The following is a 23,124-nucleotide window of genomic DNA, read 5'->3' as shown; positions in this document are numbered from 1 at the left end:
CCCAAGATTCCAGCTTTGCCAGGTCAGCCTGTTTATGTTCTTCTAGACCACTGTGGCTGCGTCCCCAGTGTCCCTTTCAATTGCAGACCTCGCCACAGAAATGCCACTTAGCTTCCTTCAGTCTTCACTCATCTTTCTTTCACATGCTGCCTCACCACCATTTCCACTTCACCGGCTCACCTGACGTTGTGTTTGTTGTCTTTGCTGTCCTACACTCTTCTTCAGTTGCAGTATTGGTGCTTCTATCACTTCTTGCACCTCTGTTCTTCTCTGTTCCATCGTCCTCTGCTTTAACCCTTCTCCTGTACACTGTCCCCTTACTCTCCCTGTCCCTGTCCCTCAGCCCTGAGATTATGGCCCCCGTGCTGCAGGCCCCTGGCCCAGGAGCAGCCGATGTCCCAGATGGCTTGTCCAAACAGCAGCCCAGATCGGAGGGAGTCCAGAAGGAGGAGAAGCCAGTGGAGGAGAAGCCAGTGGAGGAGAAGCCCATGGAGGAGAAGCCCATGGAGGAGAAGCCCATGGAGGAGAAGCCCATGGAGGAGAAGCCAGTGGAGGAGAAGCCAGTGGAGGAGAAGCCAGTGGAGGAGAAGCCAGTGGAGGCTCCCATTGCAGCTCCAGTCCAGGACAGGGCAGACAGACACACAGATGCCACCCCAGAGAGCCCAGTGGCCTCCCCACCCTCTGCACTGCCCCAGACTGTCCCCACCAAGCCCCCCCGGGCTCCTGCCCAGGAGCAGTCCCCCTTGCAGGAAGACAAGCTGCCGTTAGTGGAATCGGGCCCTGCTCTGGATGAGGGAGCCAATGAAAAGGTAGAAGTGGTCATGACCTTCCCAGGATCTGAGGCCGTGACAGAGGAAGCGGGCTCTGGGGCGGGGCAGAAGAAGGAGGAGCACATGGGCCCTGTGGAGGTAGCGGTGGGGGTCCTGGACAGGGGGTAAGTGTGGGAGGCCACCCAGCTCTCAGCACCACTCTCCAGCATGGCTTGGCCCTGCGCAGCCAGTGACGAATCAATCCGCACCAGTGGCTTATGTCTGTGTTGCTGCGTTGTGTGGGTCGTGCTCTGTCCTTTGCTTTGTTCCCTGTGTGGTCTGCCCAGGTCTCCCTGTGCTCTACTCTAGTGCCCAATGAAGTAGAACGCCCTGTTTCTGTCCTGCTCTTTACAATGGCTTCACCCCACTGCTGCCTGCTGCCCCTGCCACCTGCACTGGACTACATTGTCACCACTGATTCTGGGAGACTGAACGCAGTACACATAACACATCTCACTCCCCTACCAGTCTCCAGTACACTAGACCAGTCTGTGATACACTCTCCCAGTCTGGAGACCCCTCTCTTACACTACACCTGTCCATGACAGCCTCTGTCTGACTTCTTGTTGTGTCTGGATCTCAGTGTCAGTGTGGCCTCTCTCTGGTGAGTCCAGAGTGTGTGTGTGTGTATGTGTGTGTGTGTGTGGTGGGGGGGGATCACTGCATGGCTCTGAGTACAGTGATGGGCAGTGTGCTGCTTGAGGCTGTCAGCAAGGGCTGCAGCACCAGTGAGCCCATCTGCATCTCTCTGGCTCTGATTGTTCCATTGCTGTGGATCAGTATGCTATGAGCCCAGGTTGACGTGGCTTCTCCAGAGGCATGACTGAGACAGCATGAAGGAAGTCAGTCAACCGGTATTGCTGGTTTCGGTAGACTTGCATGAATGTGAGTGACGTGGCTGATAGTGATAATGCCAACCCACCATCCAGGTGTGTTGAGGAAGCAGGCTGGGAGAATTGCATTTGAATGGTTCATTGTGCAGTTCAGTTGTGGTTCAGTTTACCTGGCAGTTTTCCTCTGACCTCTCACCCCTGATCACTGACAGGGTGGAAAGAGCAGACAGACACACAGATGCCACCCCAGAGAGCCCAGAGACAGCCCCGCCCACTCTATATGCACTGCCTCTGATTATCCCCCCCGAGGCCCCCTGCGCTCCTGTCCAGGATCTGAGACCCTCCCAGGAGGACAAGCTGACATTGGCTGAAACAGGACAAGTTCTGGATGGGACAGCCAATGAGAAGGAAAAAGAGGAGTCTTTGTCAGTATCGGAGGCTGTAAAGGAGGAGAGCCCAGGGACCTCCCCACCTACTCCCTCTGTAGTGCCCCTGTTCTGTTCTGTTCCCCCTGAGGCCCCCTGTGCTCCTGCCCAGGAGCAGAGCCCCACTCTGGAAGACAATCTGCCATTAACTGAAGCAGGACCTGTTCTGGATGGGACAGCCCAGGAGCAGAGTCCCTCTCTGGATGAGAGGCTGCCATTGGGCAAGACAAGTTTTGCATTTGATGAGAGAAACCTGGAGTTGAAGGTCATGCCAGGATTGGAGGATGTGATGGAGGAGGTGGGCCCTGGGGCGGGGCAGGAGGAGGAGCCCGTGGGTCCAGTGGAGGCAGCGGTGGGCACCCTGGACAGGGGGTAAGTGTGGGATGGCCTCCGCTCTCAGCACCCATCTCTCCAGCATGGCTTGGGCCTACAGGGCCACTGAGGTTGTGCTCTGTGTTGCCCTGCACTGTCCAGCTCTCCCTGTGCTTTTCCACAGGGTCCAGTATTGAACAGCTGTGTGGTGTTATAACCCAGTTTATCTCTGGCTCTGTCCTGCTTCTGACAGTAGCCCTAGCATGCTTCCTGTCAACTGATGCTTGGCCACTAAGCTGGATGACCTTGCTAGCACTGATTCCTGCTGCTTGAAGACTTTGTTCTGCTACTGCCCCTCTCACACCTGTGCTGCGTTTTGCTGTGATTCATCTAGCTGCTCTATACGATTGCCTATGACTCTGCAATATACCAGCCTCCTGCAGACCATAATCGTCAATGCCAGTGTTTTCCACAGTGCTTGTAGCAAGACGCCAGTCAGGAGATTTGTGTTTGATTCGTCCCTCCTCAGAGTGCCGCTCAGTTGTGTTTTGGTTTGTTGGTTGTGGATGTGGTTGACGTGCACAAGTGGGGCCCACAGGGGCTGTTAGTGGAGAGACCACCCCAGCATCCGGCTGTGTGACATTATCCAATAGGAGCATTGTGTTTGAGTGGTTCCTCTACACTGTGCTGTCAAGTTGTGGTTCAGTGTCAGTATACCTGGCAGTTTTCCTCTGACCTCTCACCCCTGACCCCTGACCCTCCATCTCCCTGTCCCTCAGCCCTGAGATTGTGGCTGCTGCACTGCCGCCCCCTGGCCCAGGAGCAGCTGGTGTCCCAGTGTCCACAGCACAGCCCAGATCAGACGGAGCCCAGATGGAGGAGAAGCCAGTGGAGGCCGCAGCCCAGGACAGGGTGGAAAGAGCAGACAGACGCACAGGCGCCAGCCCAAAGATCCCAGAGGCTGCCCCACCCCCTCCATATGCATTGCCCCTGCTTGTCCCATCCGAGGCCCCTTGCGCTCCTGCACAGAATCAGAGCGCCTCCCAGGAAGACAAGCTATCATTGACTAAAACGGGACCTGATCTGGATGCGTCAGCCAATGAGAAGGAAAAGGAGGAGTCTTTGTCAGTATTGGAGGATGTGATGGAGAAGAGCCCTGTGACTCCCCCATCCCCTCCCCCTCTCTCTGCACAACCGCAGATTTTCCTGACTGAAGGCCCCTGTGCCCCTGCCCACAAACAGAGCCCCTCTCAGGAAAACATGCTGCCATTGGCTGAATCGGGCTCTGCTCTTGATGAGGAAGTCAACAAGAAGGAGCCAAAGGCAGATTTGGTGTCAGTATTGGAAGCTGTGAAGGAGGACAGCCCAGATACCTCCCCACCTACTCCCTCTGCACTGCACCAGACTATTGCCCCTGAGGACCCCTGCAATCCTGCCCAGGAGATGTCGTCCCAGGAGCAGAGCCCCTCCCAGGGAGACAAGCTGCCATTGGATGAAGCAGGACCTGTTCTGGATGGGACAACCAATGAGAAGGAAATAGAGGATTCTTTGTCAGCATTGGAGGCTGTGAAGGAGGAGAGTACTGTGACTCCCCCACCCCCTCCCTCTGTACTGCCCCAATTTATTCCTCCTGAGGCCCCCTGTGCTCCTGCCCAGGAGCAGAACCCCACCCTGAAAGACAAGCTGCCATTGACTGAAGCAGGACCAGTTCTGGATGGGACAGCCACTGAGAAGGAAAAAGAGGAGTATTTGTCAATGCTGGAGGGTGTGATGGAGGAGAGCCCTGTGACCCCACCGCCTTCTATGTCTGCACTGCCCCAGAGTTTCCTGATCAAAGACCCCTCTGCTCCTGCCCAGGAGACCCCAGCCCAGGAGCACAGTCTCTCCCAGAAAGACAAGCTGCCATTGACTGAATCAGACTCTGCTGTACACGAAGGAGCCAATAAAATTGAACTAATGGATAATTTGTTGCCAGAACTGATAGGGTTAGAGGGAGTGAAGGAGGAGAGCCCAGTGACCTTACCACTCTCTCCCTCTGTAGTACCTCAGACTGTCCCCCCTGAGGCCCCCTGCAATCCTGCCCAGGAGATGTCATCCCAGGAGCAGAGCAACTCCCAGGGAGACAAGCTGCCATTGGCTGAAGCAGGACCAGTTCTGGATGGGATAGCCACTGAGAAGGAAAAAGAGGATTCTTTGTCAATATTGGAGGCTGTGAAGGAGGAGAGCACTGTGACTCCACCACCACCTCCTTCTGTACTGTCCCAGAGTTTCCAGACTGAAGGCACCTGCACTCTTGCCCAGGAGATCCCAGCCCAGGATAAGAGCACCTCTCAGGAAGACATGCCGCCATTGGCTGAATCGGGCCCTGCCCTGGATGAGGAAGCCAACAAGAAGGAGCCGAAGGCAGATTTGGTGTCAGTATTGGAGGCTGTGAAGGAGGAGAGGCTAGTGGCCCCCCCACCCCCTCCCTCTGCACTGCCCCTGACTACCCCCCCTGAGGCCCTCTGTGCTCCTGCCCAGGATCAGAGTCCCTCACAGGATTACATGCTGTTTCTGGCCAAGACAAGTTTTGCATTTGATGAGGCAGGCAATGAGAGGAACCTGGAGTTGAAGGTCATGCCAGGATTGGAGGATGTGATGGAGGAGGAGGCGGGCCCTGGGGGGGGGCAGGAGGAGGAGTCTGTGGGTCCAGTGGAAGCAGCAGTAAGGGGGTAAGTGTGGGAGGCAGCGGTGGGCACCCTGGACAGGGGGTAAGTGTGGGATGGCACCCCGCTCTCAGCACCCATCTCTCCAGCATGGCTTGGGCCTACAGGGCCACTGAGGTTGTGCTCTGTGTTGCCCTGCACTGTCCAGCTCTCCCTGTGCTTTTCCACAGGGTCCAGTATTGAACAGCTGTGTGGTGTTATAACCCAGTTTATCTCTGGCTCTGTCCTGCTTCTGACAGTAGCCCTAGCATGCTTCCTGTCAACTGATGCTTGGCCACTAAGCTGGATGACCTTGCTAGCACTGATTCCTGCTGCTTGAAGACTTTGTTCTGCTACTGCCCCTCTCACACCTGTGCTGCGTTTTGCTGTGATTCATCTAGCTGCTCTATACGATTGCCTATGACTCTGCAATATACCAGCCTCCTGCAGACCATAATCGTCAATGCCAGTGTTTTCCACAGTGCTTGTAGCAAGACGCCAGTCAGGAGATTTGTGTTTGATTCGTCCCTCCTCAGAGTGCCGCTCAGTTGTGTTTTGGTTTGTTGGTTGTGGATGTGGTTGACGTGCACAAGTGGGGCCCACAGGGGCTGTTAGTGGAGAGACCACCCCAGCATCCGGCTGTGTGACATTATCCAATAGGAGCATTGTGTTTGAGTGGTTCCTCTACACTGTGCTGTCAAGTTGTGGTTCAGTGTCAGTATACCTGGCAGTTTTCCTCTGACCTCTCACCCCTGACCCCTGACCCTCCATCTCCCTGTCCCTCAGCCCTGAGATTGTGGCTGCTGCACTGCCGCCCCCTGGCCCAGGAGCAGCTGGTGTCCCAGTGTCCACAGCACAGCCCAGATCAGACGGAGCCCAGATGGAGGAGAAGCCAGTGGAGGCCGCAGCCCAGGACAGGGTGGAAAGAGCAGACAGACGCACAGGCGCCAGCCCAAAGATCCCAGAGGCTGCCCCACCCTCTCCATATGCACTGCCCCTGCTTGTCCCATCCGAGGCTCCCTGCGCTCCTGCACAGAATCAGAGCCCCTCCCAGGAAAACAAACTGTCATTGACTGAAACGGGACCTGATCTGGATGCGACAGACAATGAGAAGGAAAAGGAGGAGTTTTTGTCAGTATTGGAGGATGTGATGGAGAAGAGCCCTGTGACTCCCCCATCCCCTCCCCCTCTCTCTGCACAACCGCAGAGTTTCCTGACTGAAGGCCCCTGTGCCCCTGCCCACAAACAGAGCCCCTCTCAGGAAAACATGCTGCCATTGGCTGAATCAGGCTCTGCTCTTGATGAGGAAGTCAACGAGAAGGAGACAAAGGCAGATTTGGTGTCAGTATTAGAGGCTGTGAAGGAGGAGAGCCCAGAGACCTCCCCACCCTCTCCCTCTGCACTGCACCAGACTATCGCCCCTGAGGACCCCTGTGCTTCTGCCCAGGAGCAGAGCCCCACTCTGGAAGACAAGCTGCCATTGACTGAAGCAGGACTAGTTCTGGATGGGACAGCCACTGAGAAGGAAAAAGAGGAGTGTTTGTCAGTACTGGAGGGTGTGATGGAGGAGAGCCCTGTGACCCCACCGCCCTCTATGTCTGCACTGCCCCAGAGTTTCCTGATCAAAGGCCCCTGCACTCCTGCCCAGGAGACCCCAGCCCAGGAGCAGAGTCTCTCCCAGGAAGACAAGCTGCCGTTGGCTGAATCAGACTCTGCTGTAGACAAGGGAGCCAATAAAATGGAACCAATGGACAATTTGTTGCCAGAACTGATAGGGTTAGAAGCAGTGAAGGAGGAGAGCCCAGTGACCTTTCCACCCTCTCCCTCTATACTGCATCAGACTGTCCCCCCTGAGGCCCCCTGCACTCCTGCCCAGGAGACACCATCCCAGGAGCAGAACCAGTCCCAGGGAGACAAGCTGCCATTGGCTGAAGCAGGACCAGTTCTGGATGGGACAGCCAATGAGAAGGAAATAGAGGAGTCTTTGTCAGTATTGGAGACGGTGATGGAGGAGAGCCCTGTGACACCCTCGTCCCCTACGACTGCACTGCCCCAGACTATCCCCCCTGAGGCCACCTGTGCTCTTCCCCAGGAGCAGAGCCCCTCCCAGGATGACACTCTGTCGTTGGCCAAGACAAGTTTTGCATTTGATGAGGCAGCTAATGAGAAGTACCTGGAGTTGAAGGTCATGTCAGGATTGGAGGATGTGATGGAGGAGGCGGGCTCTGGGGCGGGGCGGGAGGAGGAGCCTGTGGGTCCAGTGGAAGCAGCAGTAAGGGGGTAAGTGTGGGAGGGAGCCCAGTTCTCAGCACCCATCTCTCCAGCATGGCTTGGGCCTTCAGAGTCAGTGATGAATCAATCTGCACCACTGGCTTATGTCTGTCTGTGTTGCCCAGGTGGTGTTGTAGTGTGCTCTATGCTGTCTGTCGTCCTTCTCTGCTCATCCCCCTCTTTGCCTCACCATTGTGTCCAGCCTAGTCCAACACATTCCATAGCACACCTCACACAATTTGCTGCTTCTGAGCTTCACCCTCTACCCTGCATTGTGCCAATGGTTCCCCCAGTATACCCGTCTCTAGTACACTCTGACAGTGTGGAGCCCCCTCTCTTACACTACACCAGCCACTGTCTGTCTTGTTCTTGTGTCTGGATCTCAGTGTCAGTGTAGCCCCTTTCTGGTGAGCCCAGGTGTGGAGGCTCTCACCGCATGGCTCTGTGCTCAGTGATGGGCAGTGTGCTGCTGGAGGCTGTCAGCGAGGGCTGCAGCACCAGTCTCACTGGCTTTGAGCCGTCTGTTGGTCCATTGCTGTGGCTCGGCATGCTGGGAGTGAGGGTGGATGTGGGCTCTCACGAGAGTCAGGCAGATGGATATTTTAGCCTGTGGTTGATTTGAATGGGTTCTCCTCACAGTGCTGGTCAGTTGTGGTTCAGTGTCAGTGGTCCTGGCAGTCTCCTCAGTGATACTCTGTTGTGTGGCTGCTTCTCTCTGCTTTGCGCTCTGTGTGACAGTGCCTGCCCCTTGACTCCTGACTCCTGATCGCTGACCCCAATCTCCCTGTCCTTCAGCCCTGAGATTGTGGCTGCCTCACTGCCGCCCCCTGGCCCAGGAGCAGCCAGTGTCCTAGTGTCCACACCGCAGCCCAGATCAGAGGGAATCCAGATGGAGGCCAGAGTGGACAGAGACATAGATGTCGCCCTGGAGAGCTCAGTTACCCCCCCACCCCCTCCCTCTGTTCTGCCCCAGACTTTCCCCTCTGAGCCCCTCTGCAGTCCTGCTCAGGAGACCCAGGCCCAGGAACAGACCCCCCCCTCCAACCCAGAACAGTTTTTATTGGCCACCTCAGGCCTGCCTCTCGATGAGCAGAATCAGAAGGCTGAGCCAGGGCCCGGATTGGAGGTTGTGATGGAGGAGGTGGGCTCTGGGGTGGGGCAGGGGGAGAAGCCTGTGGGCACAGTGGAAAAGGCAGTGGGCACCCTGGAGATGGGGTAAGTGTGAGAGCACCCAGCTCTCAGCACCACTCAGCACAGTGCATGATTGAAGTCACGGTACCGCAGTCCAAAAAGACAGTGATTTTTTCCCCCATGAAACCATTTAATTTTCTCATAAAATAGAGATAATCTGTCCATGCCTCACTGTTGTCCTCAGGGGCCACCTGCGTTCGATACGTCCTCATCTGTGGGAAACTGCGCTCAGAATGGAGAATGAAATCCCACTGTTCTACCTGACTGAACGCACCTCTTGCTCAGTCGCCTCTTTCAAATCCTCATTAGCGTGGAGCACTGTGTCCTAATGTGTCTTCTAAGATTTCGGTTCTGAAACTACAGGGGTCAGCAAAACATAAGTAACTGAAATGGTTTGATGAATAAACCAATCCCCGGTGCACTGTTAGTATCTGTAGCAATCATTTGGTGAGCTGTTTATGATTTTCAGGCAGCAAGGTTTTTATGTAGGCAGTTTTCCACAGTTTTCCACTTCTATGGCACCAAGCGATATGCAGCACTTTTCCGTCAGATTTTGAATAAATTAAAAGAATGCACTCTAGCTTTCATGTGGGTCACTGTGGTTTCAGAAAGTCATTGAAGTTTTTAAATCTTTGCCATGTGTAAGTGTAGATCGGTTTCTACTATGATTTCTCTGAAATGTGTGTTTTTAAAAATGGTGATTAAGGAAGGATAGAATAGCTTTTTCGTCTTCTCTTCTCCACCCTTCTCTTTCTCCTTCTACTTCTTTTAATTCAACTCCTTTTTTCCTTTCATCCCCTTCTCCTTCTCATTTTTCTTCTCCTTCTCTCCTTGTCCTCCTTCTCTTTCTCCTTCTTCTTCCCCTTTTTTCTTCTAATTTTTCTTCTCCTACTTCTTCTCATTCTCCTTCTCTTCCTCTTTCTTCTTGTTCTTGTTCTTCTTCATGTGTTAGAGAACATGGACCCTTTCGGCAGCTGTCTCACATGGTAGAGTAGCTCTGCTTGTTCGTGTGGCTCTCAGGCAGCCAGGTTATGTGATGGAAGCTGCAGAGATACAGCTCTTAGGAACACTGGACAGCAGCACAAGAGTGCAGGAGACATTTATATTGTGCCCTCAGAGTGACTTGCCAATGCCGGCTCCTGCTGCTGCTGCTGCTGCTGCTGCTGCTTGAAACGTACTCTATTTCATGTTTCATTTCGAACACTGTATAGACTGAACTGTGCAAAGACATTTCGGCTTCTGTTTGACCTCCCCCAGCATCTTGCCCTGCCTCTTGACACTTGTACTGTCTTGTGCAATGTGTTTATTCTGTAATGGGTAAGAAAATAATTAGGATTAGCAAAGTGATGTAGGGACCATCATGTGCCTGTGTTTTTCTAGGAATTTATTCTCTCCCTCTCCCCATCTCCATCCAGGTCGGAACAGCCAAAGCCAGCCCCGCCCCCAGCCCCTGTCCCCGCCCCCCGCCTAAAAAAGAGGCTGAGTGCCTCCTTGTCTGATGACAGCGCCCCCTCACCCGACTCCTCCCAGACGTCTCTCGCTGGGACCCCTGAGAAGACCTGCCCGCCGTCCTCCCGCCCCCAGCCCAATGGAGCGGCCCCCGCCACCCCAGCCAACGAACTCGTCCCCCCAAGGCGCTCCAAAAGGAGGAACCTGCCCACTCCCACGGTCAAACCGGATGATGTACCCCAGGAGAGAGGCATTGTGGAAGAGGAGCGGGGGCCAACTGTGGACCCCCAGGTGGTATGCCCTCTCTAACTCCTCGTTTGTTATGTTTTAGAGCCTCCTCTCCTTTGTTCTCTGTAATTTGGAAAGTATCATCACACCTACGTCCAAAACACCTACATCTCTCTCTCTCTCTCTCTCTCTGGGTAGATGCCCAGTCCAGGACTGGTGAGCTCCAGTCAGTCCCTGCTGGAGTGGTGCCAGGAGGTGACCCGCGGGTACCGGGCAGTCAAGGTCACCAACTTCAGCACGTCCTGGAGGAACGGCCTGGCCTTCTGTGCCATCCTGCACCACTTCCACCCGGACAAGATGTGGGTACCATCCCCTGTCCCCCCACCGCCCTCTTCCAAGGCACAATAGTTCCCTAGTGTACAAAACCTCTCTTCCACCCACATTTGCATTCAGCCAACCTTAGGAGACTGTAATACATGACACAATTGGTAGTGTGGAGTAATGGTTAGGGCTCTGGACTTTGGAGCTGAGGGGGTTCAATCCTAGGTGGGGAAACTGCTGTTGTACCCTTGAGCAAGGTACTTTACCTAGAGTGCTCCCCTAAATGAAATAAAAAATTGTCATAACTTGTAACAATTGTTAAGTCAAGTAATTATAACAATTAACCATAAAATCTGTAGGGTGTAGCAGAGGGCCAAACAAAATACAAATAGGTACAGGGGGAGCTCAGGTATATGTCCCATGCCACAATTAAAGGATGCCTCCAACAATTATTTTAAACCAAAAATGAAACTATTATTATTATTATTGTTGTTGTTTTTTATAACTATTCCTGGCAGCCCACCATTCTGCTTGCTTTCATTCCATATTAATTACTTCATTAATACTCATTGTCTATGAGTACCTACTGCCCTCTAGTGACCAAAAGCTATACTCCACCCTCTCCCTATGTTCTTGGTTCAGCACAGTTCTTAGCAGCTTCGGCTGATTGATTATCCTGCAAATTGTGACACAATAACCTGTAAATACTTGTATATTTATTATTTTGTATACACAGTGAAGAATCACAAATGTTTATTATTTTGTTTTCCTTTTCCTGTACAGTGACTACAACGCCTTGGACCCGTATGATATTAAGTTCAACAACAAGAAGGTAAGTGTGACAATTTCCACTACCCACAATGCACCCAGGTGACCATTATTGTTATTTTAAATATTTCTGCCCATACCCCGGACAAAACACTCAAAGTGGATAACAAATTAAATAAGCTAATACAGTGTTCAATATCAATCCTTAATTAAAGAATGCAAAACTTAGATAGGGTACAAAAATACAGTGAGTTATATGACGAGTATCTCTCTCCATTTCTCTCTCTCTCCCTCTCTCCCCCTATCCACCTCTCTCCATTGCTCTCTGCCCTTCCCTGCCTCTCTCTTTCACTGTGTTTCTCCTCCCTCATCTCTCCTCTTCCCTCTCCCTCTCACCTTCATCTCTTCTCTCTTCCCCTCATCCCTCTCTCTCCCCCAGGCGTTTGATGGCTTCGCGGCCCTGGGGATCTCGCGGCTGCTGGAGCCGGCGGACATGGTGCTGCTCTCGGTGCCGGACCGGCTCATTGTGATGACCTACCTGTGCCAGATCCGCACCCACTTCACTGGCCAGGAGCTCAGCGTCCTGCAGATCGAGCACAACAACCAGAACACCACGTACGGCGTGGGGCCACCCCCCGAGAGCGAGCCGTCTGGCCGGCCCGAGGACAGCGCGGCCGCCCGCTTCTACGCCCAGAAGCTGCAGGAGGGGGCCCTGGAGAGGGAGAAGGGAAGGGAGAAGGAGAGGGAGAAGGAGCGAGGAGAGACCCCCAGCCGGCCCAACGGTGAGCTGGTGCCGCCCCCCCGGCCCAAGCGCGCGCTCCAGAGGGCTGAGAGCCAGGAGGGGGAGGGGGCCCTGCGCAGGAGCTCGGCCGGCAGCCAGGGAGGGGGAACCCCGATCGCTCCGCCCCGCCCCCACGCCACCGCTGCCAAGTCCACCTTCGCCCACGTCCGGGACGCCGACCTGGTGAAGAAGAGGAGATCGCGGCTCAAGAGCGAGTCCTCCCAGTCCGTGGACGAGGGCGATGGGTCCGACGCTACCGCAGCGCCCGTCGCAGAGGTGAGGGGGTAATGAGAGAGAATGGGAGCTTAAAAATGGTTTCCAGCTGTTGAAGTCAATACATTATTGTGAATCAACTCAGAATGCGTAGCCCATGTTAGTTCCAGTGGCATCTGAGCCGATTCGGGCTGCACTGCTGTCTGTTGGGGGCCATGGGGGCCCAAGTTGACTTCTGCTCCCATGTCAGACATAATGTGTCTTTATTTTCATCATTAAAACATGAGTGGAACTCAGCCTGGGGAGTTTTGTACACTGGGAACTATTGTATCCCACACTGGGTTGGCCTCTCTGTGTCCCTGGTCCCTGTCACTTAAGAGGTCTTGTGTGCTCTAATGTACAGGTGTCTGCAGCCCCAGTGGACAGTCGGACAAAGCCCAGCCCCGCCATGCCCAGAGATGGCCAGGACCCAGGTAGGAGGGAGAGAGAAGTGGGGGGGCACTTCCAAAACATGGAAGAACCTCTAATTTCACTCATAGTGACTCCAGTTTTCAAGATATCTGCATCCATAGGGGGCATCATGAGAGTGTTTGTATTGGGGAACATTTCTCACTGAGCATATTCCTTAGTCAAGCCCCATGACGTGCTGGGAGTGACCAGTGGGGTGGGGCCAAATTACTTCAGCAATGTCACACAGACCAGTCCTGAGCCTTTTTGTCCAGATGGGCTTGCCGTACCCCTTTGAGCCAAACCCAGGTTCCAAGGGGAAAAAGAAATACAGCAAGCCCATCTGGACAAAAAGGCTCAGGACTGGTCTGTGTGACACTGCTGTTTTAATTCATCCCTTACCCATTGAGATGCATCACTTTAAGCCCCTGTGGAAGGGCAGCCCCCTCCCAGCTGACGCACTGCGTTCCGGTAGCGTTGTGTGGAGGCTATGATTTGGTTGCATTGCAGTTCTGACACAGACGATGTGAGGAGAAATATGGCACAATATCTGACACTCACGGAGTCATGAACGCTCTCTGTTTGCCACGCAATTAGATAATCGGCATGTAGAATATCGTCCCCCTCTGGAACCGCACACGTCTGCCAAGACCAAAATACCAAACTACCGCAAACTGCAACCTAACTGTAACCTCACACAATGCTGCGATGGCTCAGCCAGGAAAGCACTAAAAAAGAAAAATAAGTTCCCTCACAGCAGGTGTTGTGTGTCTGCAGACGCAAAGAGCCCCCCCTCGCCCACACAGCCCAGAGAGGAGCCCAGACAAGCAGAGGACGAGAACCTGGTGAGTGAAGGAGGTTTTCTAACCCGTTGACACGACATCTGGACTCTCAATTTCAGTAGTTGTTTGGTTGTATTATTATTTTTGGTAAAGCCACACGATGCAATCTGTAGATTTTCTATCCCTGTTTACATGATAGTCTAACTCTTGATTATGTGTTTTGTCTTTTATTGGTATTATTATTATTAATATTATTATGAGAGGACATGATTTTATATCCTGAACAGACTATTCCTAACCTCTATCTCTGGTTCTGTGTGTCTCTCTCTGTGTGTCCCTCTACTTTTTCTCTCCCCCTCTGCGTCCGTCCCTGTCTCTCTGTCTGTCCCCGTGTGTGCTCAGAGGCTGAAAGACACCAGTCAGTACGTGCTGAGTGAGATCCAGGCTCTGGAGAACGAGCAGAGGCACATCGACAGCCGGGCGGCGCTGGTGGAGACCAGACTGAGACAGCTGATGGAGTCTGGTGAGAGAGGGAGTAGAGAGAGAGAGAGAGGGAGAGAGGGAAGGAGAGAAGGAGAGAGAGAGAGAGAGAGAGAGAGAGAAAGGTGGGGGTGAGAGTAGGGGAGAGAAATCATAAAGCAGTCTGACAGAGTTTCCCTTTGCAGTTCCAGATCTCTCTGCACACAGGCAGGACCCAGCAGCTTATATAGAGTAACAAACAAAAGCATAATTCAAAAGGCATTTCTTATCACTGTGAGAACTGACATTTAGAGGTGCATTAAGCAGATACATTTCCCGAACCCGTCTCACTACCTTCTGTATCTGCACATTCTTATCTTGTCTAGAAACAGAGGAGGCCTGTTCACATGGCTTCAACAGTAGGGTCAGTACTGTAGCGAGTTACATAAGGCTCTGACTGACTGTGGGTCCTGCTGCCGATCACCCTCTCTGACCTCTCACCTCCTGACCCCTGCCTTACAGGAAGTAATCGAGTGGAGGAGGAGCAGCTGATCCAGGAGTGGTTCACGCTGGTCAACAAGAAGAACGCGCTGATCCGACGCCAGGACCACCTGCAACTGCTGTGAGACCCCCACCCCCCCCCGTCACAAACACGACAAACACACCTCTCACCTCTTAGTCCAATGCGCTTCAATTCAGCTGAGCTTGACTGGCAGCTCGGCGGTGTGGCTGTCATGTGTATAATACACAGATGATTAATCATACCATTAGCATGCTTTAAAAAGGCATTCATTCATGATATAATAGTAACAAACAAGATTTCGGATAAGATGTCTGTATTTATAAACACGGTGAGAAAAAGAAAGAAAATATATATTTCATGAGGAGGAGATCAAAAACAACTAAAGAAATGAACATACATACATAGTATACATACGTACATATATACATGAAAAAAAATCTCTATCCCTCTCTCAGTCAAGAAGAGCAGGACCTTGAGAGGAGATTTGAGCTGCTGAACAGAGAGCTGCGAGCCATGATGTCTGTGGAAGGTAACTGACTCTGAGCTTCCTCTCCCACATAGACCCTGTACTGACTGGGTCCCCTGTACTGTACTGTATAGACACAACTGGGGCCACACACTGACTGGGGCACCTGTACTGTACTTTATAGACACACCTGGGCTCACACACTGACTGGGGCCCTGTACTGTACTGTATAGACACACCTGTTCAGACGTAAGGTTAAATGTGGCCCATTGTTGTTTTGCTGTGGTGCTGCATTGTTATTGACTCTCTCTCCCATCTCTCCCTCCCTCTCATCCCTCTCTCTCTCCCAGAGTGGCAGAAGACTACAGCCCAGCAGCACAGGGAGCAGCTGCTGCTGCAGGAACTCATCTCACTGGTTAACAAGAGGGACGAGCTGGTGAGGGACATGGATGCCAAGGAGAGAGGGTAGGGACTGCCGCCTGGCCACTCTTGGCCCTGTAGACCTTCTACTATAGTCCCCACAGCGCTGGCTCCAGTCTGGGCCCTATACTATACTATAGTCCCCACAGCGCTGGCTCCAGTCTGGCCCCTATACTATACTATAGTCCCCACAGCGCTGGCTCCAGTCTGGCCCCTATACTAGACTATAGTCCAGGCTGTGCTAACTGTGGCCTCTCTGTCCCTGCAGGGCCCTGGAGGAGGACGCCAGGCTGGAGAGGGGGCTGGAGCAGCGGCGCCGGAAATTCAGCCGCAAGGAGAAGTGTGTTCTGCAGTGAAGGGACTGAGGTCAGGGTGTTTCCACACTGGGGTGCCAACCGTGCCAACCCCTACACCCTGTCTCCCCACAAGAGCCTGGCACCCAAGCACCCCTCCCCCCCGGCGCCATCCAGACCAGACTGCACAACACAGCAATGTCTTCCACTGCCTCAACAGCAACACCCGCCCCCAACCCCCCAGCCTCAGCTCCCAGGCCTGTCCAGTCCGATCCAGCAGGCACACGTTTCAGACACACTCCGCCCAGTCCACACCCTCGGCCTCTGCCCCCTTGTGGAGCAGCGTTTTGGACTGTAATGGGATGACAGGGGCCTCACACCACGCTCCACACAGCCCCCCCGGCCCGCACTCTTACAGGATAAGGGCTTGTGTTATAATAACATGTGAAATCTCTCAATCCACATGTCTTCCTGCCCCTGTTTCACAAAATGCAAGAGTCATGTGACCCCACAGGTCATGTGACCCTACAGCACACCCTATGACTTATTGAGAATGATTCATCATTCAACCTGGGGCTTTGGGGGGGCGAGGAGAGGGGGAAGGGATTGAGATTGGGGTTATGGGGGGTCATTCTGCTCAGTCAACTCCCAGGCCCCAGAAGGGGGGGCAGTTCATTTTTTTTAATTTGTTTTTAAACCCTATTTATTAATTTTCTTTTAAATTTTTCAGTTATGCTTTGTTCAATACTGGTTGTTTGTGCTTTTCATCTTTAAAGAGAAAAAAATAACCCCCCTCCCAGTTTTGGAGGCCCAACTTTTAACCCCCCTCATCACCATGGATGCTACCATGGAGATTAAAGGTCAAGAACCCCCCCCAGCTCCTCTGGTGCACGAGTGAGGTTTTTCTGTGGTACGTGTTTAGCGTTTGCGTGTGGGAGAGCGCTGACAAAGTTACGCTTTTTTCTCAACTCATTTACCTACTAACCTCCTGTTTTTGCACTATTTGTAATATTTGTGTTTGGGAATAAAGCCATTTTGTTTACTCCGAATTTCTCTCTTTCTTTCTTTCTTCCAACCATCCATCCATGGAGGAAGTGCATACAGTACAGGAAATAGTTGTATTGAGGTCGAAGAACTCACATTAGATCCCAGTAATGGAACAGAATCTTTGTGGGTGAAACTTTTGAATAAAAGATCTGGAGGATTAGTGGTAGGGGTGTGTTACAGACCACCCAACTCAAATATTCAAAAAGATGCTGCATTGTACAGTGTAATCAGGACTGCATGTAGCAAGGATGTGGCTGTTATAATGGGGGATTTCAATTTCCCAAACATAGACTGGGAAAGCCCAGCTGGGACTACAGAAGCAGAAACAGAAATGGTTGTGATGATAAATGGTACCAAATGGTAACTCAATTTGTCAGGGAACCAACCAGAGGGAGCACATGGATTGACTTGATCTTTTCAAATGACCAAGACAGAGTCAGGGGGACACTAGTTAGAGAACCAATGGTAAACTGTGATCACAATATGGTTAGCTTTGAGGCATTCTAAAACAATGGTCTACAATTTAGAAAAACAAACCTTGAAGGTATGAGGCGGCACTTAGAAGAGGTAGACTGGAGCACACTGGATACAGATTCAGTTGAAAATGGATGGGTATATTTTAAGAATATACTACTTGAGGCTCAGGAGCAATTTGTACCAAAACTTAGCAAATTGAGGACCAAAAAACACTGGCCAAAATGGTTTAATAGGGGTATGCAAAAAAATAGAAAGAAAATGTTGTATAGCGCATACAAAAGTGATGGAGACTAAACAAAATACAAAAAATATGTGGAACTGCAAAGAGATCTTAATACAGGGATCAGGAAAGCAAAGAGGGAAACAGAAAGAAACAACTCTTGGAGCTAAAACTAATGCAAAGAGCTTTTTTCAATATTACAACAGCAAGAGGTTAATAAAGGAGGAAGTGAAACAGATAGAGGGCAAAAATGGAAGTATCTTGGAAAATGAACAAGATGTGGCAAATGTTCTAAATGAGTTTCACAGAGGTTTTTACAAAAGAAAAAACAGATTACATGCCACAGGTTGACAGTCCAGTCAAATCCTAAGAGAGATCAGGATAAATGAGGAGGAGGTACTAAAGGGACTAGCAGAATTAAAAACAAACAAATCACCTGGGCCAGATGGGATATTTCCAGCAGTACTTAAAGAAATGAGGGAAATTATTTATATTATTCAAATATTCCAAATGACACTTAGAACAGGGGATGTAGGGGACTGGAAGACACCAAATGTCATACCAATCTACAAGAAAGGGGACAAAACTGAGCCAGGAAATTACAGATCAATCAGTCTCACCTGCATCACCTGTAAAATGTTGGAAAAAATTTGACAGAAAATAGAGCTCCGTGAAGTTGCCCCCACCCCCACTTACAGCACAAACGATAAATCTAAGTATATCATATCATATGCTTTCACCTGATCTACAGCTGCAGTTGCATGTTCAAAACATTTGAATAAATTAGCCCGGATCCGATCCTGTTAGTACTAGGACTGTGGCCTACTGTGTTTGTTATTCATATGCAAAAGGAGTTTCAGCAAATATAGTGTAATTATAATTTAATATCTTTAATATTAGAATAGCTGAAACATTAGTTTAAACAGCACAAACCAACACAAACCAGCACAAAAGAAAGAGGGGTGTTTGGTTTGATTCTGATGTTGTGGGGGGGCTGAGTGACGTCACTCGCCGAAAAAAAATCAATGCTACTATCTTCAAAACCAAAGCAGCACAAACATTTATTTCAACAGCACAAACCGGCACAAACAAATTATATGGAATTTATTGTTTGTGCTGTAAGTGGGGGGGCAACTTCACGGAGCTAGAAAAGCTCGGAGCATCTTAATGAAAACCATAAAGTAAACAGACGAGGCAGGTCATGTCTTACTAATTTATTCACATTTTTTGAACATGCAACTGCAGCTGTAGATCAGGTGAAAGCATATGATATGATATACTTAGATTTTCAAAAAGTCTTTGATAAGGTTCCACACCAAAGACTGATCCTCAAATTGGAAGCTGTAGGGATTCAGGGTAATGTAAGTAGATAGATTATGAACTGGTTGATGTATAGGAAGCAGAGGGTGTCGATTAGAGGAGTTGCTTCTAACTGGAGTGAGGTTGTTAGTGGAGTTCCACAGGGATCAGTACGAGGGCCTTTGCTTTTTCTAATCTATATTAATGATCTGGACTCTGGGATAGTTAGCAAACTTGTCAAATTTGCAGATGATACTAAAATAGTTGGCTCAGCAGATACAATCTCAGCAGCACAGGCTATTCAGAGGGACTTAGATAATATTCAGTTGTGGGCCGACACCTGGCAGATGAAATTCAATGTGGACAAGTGCAAGGTAATACATGCAGGTAACAAACATGTCCACTATAATTACACTATGGAAGGGATAGCACTAGATGAAGTAACGCATGAGAAAGACCTAGGAGTCTATGTGGACTCCTCACTTTCTCCATCCAAACAATGTGGGGAAGCAATAAAAAAGGCAAACAGGATGTTAGGGTATATTGTCAAAAGTGTAGAATTGAGAACAAGGGCAGTGATGTTCAGACTGTACAATGCACTAGTTAGAGCTCATCTGGATACTGTGTGCACTTCTTCACACAGAGAGTCGTCACAATCTGGAATAAACTCCCCAGCGATGTGGTAGAAGCTGAAAGTTTGGGAACATTTAAAAATAGACTGGATAGGATCCTTGGATCACTTAGTTATTAATGGACACCAAATAACCACGATGTGTCAAATGGCCTCCTCTCGATTGTAAACTTTCTTATGTTCTTATGTATTAAGTACAAGGAGAAAATGAAACTGCTATTGAAGACATACATGCAGTCTCTCACACTCACACTCTCACACACAAACTCTGGAGTGTTAATAGCAGTTAGAAGTATACAAAGGAAAGAGAAACAAGCTCTTGATCTCTTTCTGTCTTGCTTTCTCTTTCAGTGTGTCTGTACTGCCTCTAATTCTCTCTCTCTCTCTCTCTCTGAGTTCCCTCAGCCCTGTTTTCCTTAGAAAGCTCAGCCCACAGGATTGCTTAAAATAATAAACAGAACCCCCCCCTCCACATTGTGGATCATGTCCTGAGAGAGAGAAAGAGAGAGATAGAGAGTCAAGATGATAGCCAGTAGCAAGGCAGTGTTTACCTAGTTGTGTAGGGACTGTTGCTGCAAGGAAGTACAGTCTTAGGTCAAGTAACAAAGACTGTGTTAAGTTTTCCTTTCATCAATTCTACTCCAGAATCAGGCCAGAACAGACCAAGGCGGGGGAACGTGTCAGAGCAACATGACTTTGCTTTACGGACTGCGACGGGGATTCTGATTGGGGGCTGTTTGGCGTGTTTGTCTCTCATGCACTGCAGGTGTAGAGAGGAAGCTGTTTCTTGCTCAGCAGAGTTAAGCTCTTGGTGTTTATGGGTTTGGCAGGTCTGTTTATTCTTATCACTGTATAAATAAACCTTCACGCCCTTTTCACCACATCCCTGTCAGAGTGCGCCTGTTTTCCAACCCCTTCGATAGTTTTGGAGTCCCCCCCACCACCGCAGTACTACTATACATACATACAGTCATTACATTTATACTTTCATACAGACCACACATACATGCAAGCATTCAGCACAGACAGCACACACAGACATGGGACACATACAAATAGACATGCTCTGGGCACCAGGCCTGTATGGCAGATGCCACGCTTGCATCCTGTCTGGTGCTGTATTTCCTGTGTTTTGATACAAGATGTTATCTTTGAATTAAGGCCTGCGGGGGTGGGCAGAGAGAGGAGGGCAGCCTTTCATTCCAGAGACAGGATGAGCATGTTCTGACTGTGTCTTGGATTTCTTTTAGCTCTTGCATGGGATTCTAGACCAGGGATTTCCAATCCAGTCCTGGAGTACCCCCTACCCTGCTGGTTTTTGTTCCAACTGAGGTCTTAATTGCTTAATTGCACCCTTAATTGATCTAACAAAGCAATATACCATTCAATTAAGTAATTAAGACCTAGGTTGGAACAAAAACCAGCAGGGCAGGGGGTACTCCAGGACCGGTTTGAAAACCCCTGTTCTAGACCATAAAGGGTCTCCAGCCCTGGTCCTGGAGAGACACAGTCCAGTAGAGCAGGGTCTCCAGCCCTCCAGGACTCCCTGCCTCTGCTGGTGTCACACAATAAACCTTCCCCAGTATGACCACAGCCCCCATCTCCAGACAGAGGAGGTAGATGTGAGCAGACCAGAGAAGAGTCAACATCATGCAGAAAAACTTTAAATAGAACTTTATCCTCGTTGGGGATGAAAATAGACCATCAACAAAAAAACGAAACCCCAGAAACAACATGAAGAAAAGAAAAGCAGGAACTGCCGGCCACGGAAAAGGGAAGTAAGCCTTTGAATGATGCTGATTCCAGAGGACATGGATGGGGAAGTGAAAGTGTGCTTAAGAAAGGACAGAAAGCCCGTGACTTGGCTGCCTCCCTGGAAGCGCTTGAGTTTCGTGTGAAGATTCCAGTCTGATGCCCAAGAGAGGAAACTGCACCATGCAACCCTGGCATCCACACCCAGGGGAGCTCAGTGCAACACCTGAAGTCATACTGGTGCGAGGATTTCAACCAATCACCCCCTAGACCCAGCTACATTTCGATACTGTTGTCGTTTTTTGCGACATTATCTTTTTTCCAATATAAAGCAACACAGTAGAAATCCGGTCACTGTCTGGTAACTGTGCCCCCCCCCACCCAAAATGCCTCGCTTTGTCATGCAATACACCCTGCCCAACTCTGCAAACATGTCCACATTGTCTGGCAATACCATATCTCTGCTGGGAATTACGTACACTTTGTTGAATACAGATTACAGCACAGGGCACATTTGAAAAGGTGGAGTAATTCTCAGACCAATGACCCATGAAATTCCACCAGCGTACGGCATGATGACAGCTTACAGAACCCAATGGGATCGGGGCCCACCCAGGACCAGTTCCCATTACTGGTCCTGCTCATTTGATCCTAAGCCAGCATTCTTAGGGTTCCCAGTCTTCTGAAAATGATTGGCTGCTGAACTAGATGACCGACTGGACGCTGCCTATCTGGGCCCACTGAAGAACGCAACACCACACAACAGACACCTCTGCACAATGGGCACCAGAATCCAACCACCAGCTGAACCACAGTACAGGACCTCTGTGTGGCGCTGGCACAGTCCAGGCCATCAGAGCCCTTCCTATATATACAGCACAGTTTACCCACTCAAGCTCAGTCTGAAAGGCCCACCTCCCAGGGCTGTCTGATCCGCACCTCCTCCCCAGCAGAGCCACGGATCTGCAATATTTCCAGGTGTCTCTAAAGAATCAGTAGATGAAGTACATTGACCACGTCATGGGTACAAATTAAAGCTGGTCATGAAATCGATCAAGCGGCGAGCAGTTTTTGGTAAACAAGAGATGCTGCGGTTCTCCAGTATCAGGTTGGAAAATCCTCTGCATTCTTTTCGCCTGATTAGCGGCATCTAAACAGCAAGAACAGCTCATTCACAGACAATGTGGGCGACTCTAATTTTTCCGGGGCAGATCGCACTGATTACCCCCAGGCCTGGATTTCGTTGGAGGGGCAGCTTTGCGCTTACTCAGAGTTTACTTTAGTTCACTTCCAGTTCATACGGGGGTTTACGGTCCCTCTGGGGAGCCCGATCTCTACAAGCTCATAGTTCCCAGTTAGACCCTGATGATGTGTGCGACTAGTGGCTCCCTTAATTGGCCCCATGTGTTTCTGCACAATTCAATTAACACCTGACCGGCAGCAATCACAATACGTCCCCGCATTAGCAGTCTACAGATTACTACTGTTCACGTTAATCTATTTAATTAATTTTGTTCAGTTGGATGACATCTGCCAGGGTCCCAGGTGCTGGTGAATTCGGGGGATCTAGGCGACCTGTTGGGCTGGGCATGACGTTTGCCAACAATGTACTCATTATAAGAGCAATTTAGTGTATTTTAATAGTGAGGCATTTAAATAACTCTCACCTACCGTTATCTCGACTAAATTATTTAGAGATATCTCGAAATATTTTAAGATATCTTGAAATGCATTTAGAGATATCTTTAAATAAAAATGTGGCTTGCTATACTAGTCACCTATTAGAACTGGAATGTAGGACTTGAACGTATTTGAACTATGCATTTCTCTAATTTTGAAAGGGTAATGGTATTATGCTTGATTTGCAATTTTAGGTGTCATTGCACTTTTGTAGCCGAAATAATATTATTTTATTATTATATATTTCTTGGCAGAGGCCCTTATCCAGGAGAAATATCTTGCAATGCCATGGATTAGAATACTTCTCAGAAACTTAACAGTAAAAAAAATACCATTGAAAAAT

At 50.2% G+C, this 23,124-nt stretch overlaps 1 protein-coding gene across 5 annotated transcripts in view; it reads left to right on the top strand.

Annotated features, from left to right (window-relative positions):
• Nucleotides 1-16,724, top strand: part of LOC136764600 (EH domain-binding protein 1-like protein 1) — a 39,361-nt gene extending 22,637 nt beyond the window's left edge. For 3 of the 5 annotated variants that reach the window (XM_066718785.1, XM_066718786.1, XM_066718789.1), the window contains 16 exons: nt 344-934; nt 1,855-2,439; nt 3,159-5,090; nt 5,850-7,343; nt 8,130-8,549; nt 9,941-10,268; nt 10,401-10,561; nt 11,307-11,355; nt 11,731-12,348; nt 12,689-12,758; nt 13,510-13,577; nt 13,917-14,037; nt 14,496-14,595; nt 14,952-15,025; nt 15,313-15,427; nt 15,651-16,724. In XM_066718785.1, coding sequence (XP_066574882.1) covers nt 344-934; nt 1,855-2,439; nt 3,159-5,090; nt 5,850-7,343; nt 8,130-8,549; nt 9,941-10,268; nt 10,401-10,561; nt 11,307-11,355; nt 11,731-12,348; nt 12,689-12,758; nt 13,510-13,577; nt 13,917-14,037; nt 14,496-14,595; nt 14,952-15,025; nt 15,313-15,427; nt 15,651-15,738 — 6,814 coding nt within the window. In that variant the 3' untranslated portion in view covers nt 15,739-16,724. The remainder of the gene's footprint in view (nt 1-343; nt 935-1,854; nt 2,440-3,158; nt 5,091-5,849; nt 7,344-8,129; nt 8,550-9,940; nt 10,269-10,400; nt 10,562-11,306; nt 11,356-11,730; nt 12,349-12,688; nt 12,759-13,509; nt 13,578-13,916; nt 14,038-14,495; nt 14,596-14,951; nt 15,026-15,312; nt 15,428-15,650) is intronic. The other 2 variants (XM_066718787.1, XM_066718790.1) reach the window with 2 other exon arrangements.
• The last annotated feature ends 6,400 nt before the right edge of the window (nt 16,725-23,124 follow it).

Source organism: Amia ocellicauda, chromosome 12 (genome assembly GCF_036373705.1).
Source record: "Amia ocellicauda isolate fAmiCal2 chromosome 12, fAmiCal2.hap1, whole genome shotgun sequence".
NCBI classification, from domain to species: domain Eukaryota; kingdom Metazoa; phylum Chordata; class Actinopteri; order Amiiformes; family Amiidae; genus Amia; species Amia ocellicauda.
The sequence above is the reverse complement of the archived record's forward strand: the minus strand, read 5'-3'. Positions and strand labels throughout refer to the sequence as shown.